Below are 8,608 nucleotides of genomic sequence, written 5' to 3'. Positions count from 1 at the left end.
CACAGCTGTCAACAAGCTTTTGCCTTCTCGCTCTTGCAGCTTTTTGTAGAAGATCGCGATATAACGATCTCTTAAAAATGACAGATCGTCAGCTTTGGAGATCGTAAGACGGTTTTTTATCGTCATATCGCCCATCCCTACTTAGGGATTCCCACATGAAGGAGAGATCCTATCCCAGGACGGACAGGAGATACCAGAACGGTTAAAGAAAAATTAGCTTTTACAACTACGAATCTAAGAGTTCATTCAGATGGAGCTGAGGGACGAGTGATGATTAAGTCCACAATCAAGACGAAGCAGAAGTGCAGTCCACGACCAGGAGCAGGAGGACAGACGACCCAGCAGGAATCACTCTCACTCAGACATGCAGGATGGTGTCGGGGGCGTGGTCCACGGCCAAGAGTGCAGCGTGGGCGATCCACCGGGGATCTGTAAAGATCAACTTTGTCAAAAGAAGTTTGATTCATTTCTTGAAAAGGAGTGAAAAGAGTGAACTTTTTTCCATAACACTAAGTGAGGTCACACTACTGCAGCACTTGTAACATAAGTTTTTCATCCATCTCTTCTGGTCATCGGGGATCAGGTCTCTGGGAAGTCTAATTAAAGTTTTCCCTTTTACTCTCCTATATGCTGTCTCATATATTCATTCATATTCATAATACAATTGTTTTTTTCTTCTGGTTTTTGGATTGTTGTATTCTTTTTAGTAGCATTTTCACTAATATCGTGTTTTGATTTTGTACATTTTCCATATATTTGTAACACTCAATTTCAAACCTTTTTAAAATACTTGTTTCCCTTTTAGCATCTTTAGTCAAGAGTTTAGCCTCTATTCACGCTGCAGCTTCAGTTGACTTGAAGTTTTTCACTCTAAGCTGTGAAGCAGATGACTTGTGCTGATTATTTCAGCTGCAGGTTTTTCTCCCGCTCTTTTCAGGCTGTGTCGCTGCAGCAGGAGATAACCTCCTGACAGTTGGGTCGACTCCTTCTGAGCCTCAGAGTTTCTGAGCCCTCTGGTGAGTAAAAGAAAACCTTCTGCTCCTTGTTTTTCTCTTTGTTTTGGACAAATTAAAATAATGACACATGGCTATTGTAAAGTCTAATTTAGTGTCATATTACACGTGTGTTTGGAATAAAAGGCTGAGATGTACAGTTTAAACAGAATTATCAGTTACAGGTTCGAGTGTTTCAGGCACTAGATGAAGGTAATAAATAAAGGCTCATATGAACATAATAATTCTGCCATATTACAATTTTTATAAAACAGTAATAAATATTTTAATATGAATACTATTAAATGAACTGCTGCTAAAATCAACACAATATTATTTAGTTTTATATGAAAACTGAAGGGATAGTTACCCCAGACATATTTATTTATTAAAGTTCTTATTTGAAAAAAAAAGTTGAAAAACATAAAAATTTACAATAACATACATATTTAGCCTACTTTAACATAAACCCTCATAAACGTATCGTCAAAGAGAGATAAAAGCACTAAAAAACAATACAAATATGATTCAAGACAACGATTTTGTATTTTTAAATCAATTCATTATTATAAAATATAAAAAAAGAGACAAAAGTTCATTTATTTATTCGTTTGTTTGTTTATTTTACCACCTTTGACTTGAAAATGTGGGTCATTTGTTTCCCTCGGAACTAACATCTCCGAGCCGTTTGTGGTCGGACCACTAAAGGAAACGGACCATCAACAACAAAAATGGCGGCAGTCTCTCGTTAGTCCGAAGTCGTTTCAATGAAGAGTTTCAGCTGAATTCCCGTTTTTCAGGTAAATAAATAATTCGTACTCTTTTGTTGAAAGCTTACAATGATTTTAGTCCAGCTAAACATCAAAACTCTTCAATTTGCTGCGATTTTCTTTAACGTTTTGTTCGGGAAAACGACCGTCCTCGTAAAAGTGAACTAACCAGTTTTCAGCCCGAGTCCTATTGCACGAACTTTATTCAAATTTACATGTTATTTTCCTTCACCTGACCGTCTATTGTGTTTCTCTGAATTTTCCCGTCAAAAATAACCCAGTTCTCGCGGCTGCTGGTATCGATTCGAGTTCAAATCAATGTCCTTCTACTTGTTGCCATAGCAACAGAGCCCGGACTCGATATTTGAAGGGCACATAAGCAGATCGTTCTCCCATCATGTGTCAAAAGTGAAAATAATAATTAAAAGTTTGTCTTTGCTTGTTTTCTTCTGTTCAGTGAAGATTTTAGTTTTTTTAATCACTGGATATTTTTCAGTTTTTCATGTAATATAATATCAAAATAAATGTAGAGAAACTTAATATACTAACAGATGATCGTTTACATTTGTGTTTTTTTTCTATTCTGCTGATCAGATTTTTTTCTGTAAAACTCTTATTGAAGCAGTTTAACAAACAGAACATCATCAGTTTATTGATTTCTTCTTTGCTTTTTGTCTCTAATATCAGAAATATCATCATTGTTAATGTAGTCTTTCATTCTTGAATGAATTTCCCCCCAGGGGATTAATAAAGTATATTGATTGATTGATTGATCTGTTTGTTGGTCAGTCGGTTGTTTTAAAGTGTTAATAAGCATAAATTTAGTTGTTTTATTTGGTTCGATCCGACTTTTATTAGTATAAAAATCTGAGATAACCTTGTTGTTCTGATGCTCTTATTGTGATAATGCCTGACTTCCTGTGGCTGCAGAGCTGCTAGATGCTGATCTGCAGGCGCCATGGTGCTGAAGATCTTCTTCCCGCAGTGCTGTAACCGGGCCGACAGCGGGCTGCTGGTGGGCCGCTGGATCCCCGGGCACGACTCGGCGGTGGTTCTGGCGGTCATTCATTACCCGTTCATCCCGGCTCAGGTCAAACAGTACATCCAGCAGGTCGGTGCGGCTGCAGAACCCCTCCAGCATCAGAGTGTTGTGAGGGATCACGTTAGAAGCCACAATTGGTCTGAAATAATCACCCGAGTTAACTAAAAGAAATCCGACATTTTGTCCCTCATGCTAACAGATCCAGAGGCAGAGCGGGGAGGAGCTGTCGGTGCTGGGCTCCTGGAGTTTACCCAAAGAAGGTCAGGAGGGCCTGGAGAGCTTCCTCCGGGATCTGAGCACCATCTTCCCACAGGAACGCTGGCTTCAGATCAGCCGGACGATGGGAAAGATGGGCTTCACCTGTGACATCCTGGACCGGAGTCCGAGTCAGTCCTGTTCCTGCTTCAAACTCTGATCTCACGTTTCAATCAGGGCTTTGAGAAACTTGGTTCAAGTCCAGAGTTCCTTCTCAGCCAGAAGTGAACGTTAAAGTGAAGCTGGACTGGATGAAATCCTGACGATTTAAAACAAGCTTTAGTTCATCAGCTGATCGGATAAACATCTGGTGGAGGCGGATCCATCATTTAACAGAAAAATGATTAAGAAAACGTCAATAAAATCAGAATGAAAATGTCTGATGTGACGCTAAATATGTCGACATGAAAGAATGAATATTAAACGCGTTCACATGTTCTGATACATTTTCAAAATAAAATGTCTTCAGTTTCAGTTCATTTTTACACTTTTATTTTGAAGGAGCTGCTGGGCAGGAGAACGAAAAGCCGAGCAGGCCTGAGGAAGAGGAGGACGAAGAGAAGGTGGTCTTCGTTCACTACGAGCAGAGGAAGGTGATGCTGTCTCAGCTTCACCCCGTCCAGCTGGAGGACGCCAAAGCTGCAGCTGCTTCTGAGCTCAGACAGGTACGCTCAGAGCCGGAGCTCCGCCCCCTTCCTCCTGCTGTCAGCAGCTCCTCCTCCTCCTCCGCAGGTGTTCCAGACGGTGGCCCGCAGCCAGCCGCTCTTCTTCCTGGACAGGTACGACGACGGGCCGCTGAGGTCGACCCACTGGCAGACGGAGGGCCGAGAGGGCAGCATCGTGGTGGAGCTGCTGAAGCGGGCGTCCGTGCCGCTTTGCCTGCTCCTCAGCTGGCTGCTGTCCGTCTGGACGCGGTTCTGCCGCCTTCGGTGAGAGCTCGTGGTGTCGGGTCGCTCAGCTGAACCTGAGTTATTGTTCGGCTGTTGTTGGAATGACTGCAGATGTTCTGGTTTCTGTTTCTTTGTGCTGATGTCGGGTAGAGCTGCTACAAACGATTATTTTATTAGTCGATTAATCGGGTCATGTACAGACTGGATGTAAAACACATCTGAACCATCATTAGCTTTAAACTGACTGAAAACTAGATTTATAGCATTACCTGTGATAACGCTAGTGTGAATGCTGGAAGCTGAATTTGGCCACTGAAGATGCTGAAACACTGAAGCTGATAGGTGAAAACACCGATAGCCAGCTAAAATATTAGCTAAATGTCAAATTAGACTAAAAAACAGCAAAAAGCATGAAAACAGCTAACATGCATCTGAAATATTAGCTAAACTCCAAATCAGCCCAAAAAAATCCAGAAAAAAATGTCAATTAGCCAAAATAGCTAGTGTTAGCAAATACAGCTAATTAGCAAATATTAGCTAAACTCCAAAATAGCCTAAAAATCTTAATACATTTCAAAATAGTTCAAAAAGCTAACAGAATGTCTTTATAACTTCTGTCTTTTCTAAACTCTGACTCTTATAATACAAAGTAACGACTAATCGACGGATAAATTAGTTGACGATTATTTTAATAGTCAGTCAGTCGTCGATTACTCCATTGATCGCAGCAGCCCCAAAGAGAACACTTCTCCTTCTGGGAAGTTCTGACTCTTCTGTTGGTCCCACAGGATCTTCAGGATCTTCCCGCTGAGCTTCCTGTCCTCCAAACTGTCCACCTGCGTCCAGCTGAGCTTCAGAACCGAGCACCTGCGGTCCATCAGCTCCCCGACGGCGGCCGGCGGTCACTCTGAGTTCATGAGGTGAGTTCTGCGCCAGCCTGAGCGGAACCAGAACCTCCTGAAGTGACGCCTCCCGTCCACAGGAAGGCCAACGTGGTGGTGTCTCTGCTGGTGGACGTGGCGCTCGGCGTCCTCCTCATGTCGTGGCTCTACCGGGACGGGCACGTCGCTGCGCTGGCCAACGCGCTCGTGCCTGCAGCAGACGTGAGTGGAGCGCGTTCCTGCTGACGGAGCCGGTCCAGAACCTCCACGATCCTTCATCTGCCTCTCCTCTTCCTCAGCGTGTGGCCACAGAGCTGGAGCAGCTGCTGCAGTGGCTGATGGGAGCTCCGGCAGGACTCAAGATGAACCGGGCCCTGGACCAGGTTTTGGGCCGCTTCTTCCTGTACCACATCCACCTGTGGATCAGTGAGTGTGGGCTCAGAGAGACCCGGTTCTGTGGTTCTGCTGCTGACAGCGTCCCGCCTCCCTCAGGTTACATCCACCTGCTGGCGCCGTTCGTGGAGCAGATCCTGTGGTACGGCGGTCTGTCGGCCGGCCTGGGCCTCACCTTCGCGCTGTCGCTGCTGTCCGACATGGTGGCGCTGCTCACCTTCCACATCTACTGCTTCTACGTGTACGGAGCCAGGTACTGCTGCTGACGGCACCGCGGTGTGGGCGGGGCTGACCTTCTACGACCCGCGTTCTTCTCTTGGGTCAAAAGCTCTGATGCTGGATGGATCAGCTGATCCGTTCATTCAAAACTGACAGAAACCAAGTTAGAAACAGACGAATAAAATCCAGGAAAACAGAGGAAATTCTGGATCAAAGCTTTAGCTCTTCATCTGAACTTCATCTCATAACAAACCTTCTTTACTCAAAGGTCCGATTCGAATTCTTCCCTTCTCCCTTCCCCTCCATTTGAAGTTTTTTTAAATCCGACCCTCTAATCGGAGGGACACGAAGTCCTCCATCGTGAGGCTGAACCGCGTCGCGCTGAGAAGCGTTTTTCCTCACGCTGATGTTCTCTGAACCACAGACGTTTACATGGAAGTCCTGACTGTGCTGTAGAAGGACCTTTAAAGTTATCAAACCGCTGTTGTTGTGTATATTTGAACAATGGAAGCTCCACGCTAGCAGACCGGCGACTATTGGTGACATCATTGAACAAAAGTCACATCTGAATTAGGAGACTATTCTTTCATAACTCTCCGTTTGGAGGGATAAGTGGGAAGAATTCAGGTCGGACCAAAGACTCGATGAAACCAGAAATCATAGGAGAATGAACTCCTGCTCCTTTTGGGGAATGGTTCAATATTTTTAGCAACTTCTCTGTTAAAAAAACTTAAATCAGTACAAGGTGAACAACGTGGATCCTTTCCTGACCTGTAAGAGTCTATAGTCCCACTCCCATGAAGAGTGTTTTTAACATGTTTTATTCTGATGATAGAGGACGAATTTGAAGAAAATGAACAATCAATCAATCAATATACTTTATTAATCCCCGGGGGGAAATTCATTGTTTTTCAGTACAACCAAGAACAAGACAAACAGAGAGAAATAAACAGATAGTTCAAGGTTTACTGCAGACGCGTCCACTGAGCGCCGCCCCTTATCACATTATGACTCATTTTTTATTGTTCAAATCTTTGTGAATCAGATTAAAAAATACAGTTTGTAAAAGATCAAATTTGTGAAATAGATAGTACGCTGGGCAGGGCTAAAATCTCCCAGCTAAACCCCAAAATGTTCAGTTTTTATTATATATATATATATATATATATATATATATATTTATATATGTTATGAATCAAAAATAAAACGTTTTCCTCCAGATTCGATGATATTTCTTTCTCTTATGAGATGCTCCTGGTCCGGCTCTTCTGTCAAATTTTAAAGCCCTTTGAGGCCCACAAGACAAAGAGCCCCCCCCCGCGATGTAAAACAGAAATCAACAATTCAATCCAGAGTGATCTTTCTAAATAGAGGATCTTTGTCTGTGTCTGTCAGGCTCTACTGCATGAAGATCTACGGTCTGTCGTCTCTCTGGAGGCTCTTCCGGGGGAAGAAGTGGAACGTCCTGCGGCAGAGGGTGGACTCGTGCTCCTACGACCTGGACCAGGTGAGTCCGGTCACTGTGGTGAAGCGGTTCGTTCACGAATGAATTCATTAAACTGTTTGTGTGTCCAGCTCTTCATCGGGACGCTGCTCTTCACCGTCCTGCTCTTCCTCCTGCCCACCACAGCGCTCTACTACCTGGTCTTCACGCTGGTGAGATGAAGCCCTCATGACACCCCCACAAAAACACTGATGTTTGTTTCTGACCCCCCTGTCCCCGTGCAGCTGCGCCTGGGGGTGGTGCTGTTCCAGGGCGTCCTCCACCTCAGCGTGGACTTCATCAACTCCTTCCCGCTCTTCGCTCTGGGCCTGCGCATCTGTCGGCCCTACAGACTGGCAGGTACCCCCCCCACCCCCCTTCTAACTGGGACTAAAAGCAGGAGAGTCCAGATCCGGGCCTCGAGGGTCGACCTCCTGCCGATCAGGTGGTTGGAAAACATGGAGGACACCGGCCCTCGAGGCCCGGATTCTGACCCCCTAAAGCAGGGGGGTCAAACTCAACTGTACAGGGGGTCAAACTCCAAAACACACCTGAGGTCACGAACAGGAAAAACATTTATTGAAGACAATAAAACTACTTTTTAAAACTTTAAAACTGTAACTTTTTAACTTAATTATGAACTAGATATAAAACATTACCTGTGATAATGCTAGTGTGAATGCTGGAAACTGAATTTGTCTGCTGAAGATGCTGAAATTGATAGTTAAAAACATTGAAGCTGATATTCAGCTGAAATATTAGCTAAACTCCAAAATAACCTAAAAAATCTTAGTAAATACCAAATTAGTCCAAAAAGCTAACAGAATGCAAATGTTTAAAACTGTAACTTTTTAACATAATTCTGAATAATAAAAAGGCAGGAATATTATTCCAGAATAAATCAACTTAAACCTTAAATAACTTTCAGTATTTTACTCTATAAAAATATATTTAGTCAAAGTTAGAAATGAGCCCAAGATAACATCGGGTCATCAATAACAATAAAATGATCTGGAGGGCCGGATAGAATTACCCAGCAGAACCCAAAGGTTCTGTGAGCCGGAACCGTCATCTGTGTTTGTGTTTCAGAGGGGGTGAAGTTCAGGGTTCTGTGTGAGGAGCCAGGCTCCGCCCTCCACCTGCTGATGGAGGTGAGCTCACATTCCGTCCTCCTTCGGCCCGGCGCCGCCGTCCTCCTCACCAGGCTGCGTCTCCCTCCACAGATCAACCCTCTGAGCTGCAGCGCCGCGGTCCGGACCTACCGCACCCCCACCTACAGCTGCTACCCCCGGGACTCGTGGGCGGCGCTGGTCAAGAAGCTGTTCGTGGGGGAGCTGGTGTATCCATGGAAACACAAAAGCACCAAAGCGGACTGAGGGCGGAGCGACAGCCGAGAGTCGCCAGCGGCTGAATTTAACCCTTAAAACATGAACTTTGTCTGTTTGGACCGCGACGGTGAAGAGATTAGTTTAGATGTCTCTGATTCTAACAGCAGCAGCTTCAGTTCAAACAGAAATCTCTTTATTTTAGTAAAGCTAGAAATGTTTCATTAACAAGATTTATCTTGTAACATAGAAGTCGTTTGATCCAAGTTGAAAGATGAAATCTGTTTTATAATAAACTTCATTTTTACATTATATTTAAGTTAATTCCATGTAAAGATGGACCTGAGTGGCGTCTTCA

At 44.1% G+C, this 8,608-nt stretch overlaps 1 protein-coding gene across 1 annotated transcript; it reads left to right on the top strand.

The window, feature by feature from the left end:
• Nucleotides 1-937: 937 nt before the first annotated feature.
• pigq (phosphatidylinositol glycan anchor biosynthesis, class Q) lies at nucleotides 938-8,574 on the top strand (the record flags this gene model as incomplete). Its single annotated transcript, XM_024272543.1, is given in 14 exon segments — nucleotides 938-1,016; nucleotides 2,693-2,873; nucleotides 3,004-3,190; nucleotides 3,561-3,724; nucleotides 3,792-3,988; nucleotides 4,738-4,869; nucleotides 4,932-5,052; nucleotides 5,130-5,256; nucleotides 5,323-5,476; nucleotides 6,838-6,949; nucleotides 7,018-7,098; nucleotides 7,171-7,285; nucleotides 8,015-8,076; nucleotides 8,149-8,574. Coding segments are annotated over 13 exon segments (1,758 nt in total). The 3' UTR covers nucleotides 8,302-8,574.
• Between the last annotated feature and the right edge of the window lie 34 nt (nucleotides 8,575-8,608).

This window comes from Oryzias melastigma, linkage group LG8 (assembly GCF_002922805.2).
Source record: "Oryzias melastigma strain HK-1 linkage group LG8, ASM292280v2, whole genome shotgun sequence".
Taxonomy (NCBI): Eukaryota; Metazoa; Chordata; class Actinopteri; order Beloniformes; family Adrianichthyidae; genus Oryzias; species Oryzias melastigma.
Note: the sequence above shows the minus strand (reverse complement) of the source record. Positions and strands in the feature narration are given on the sequence as shown.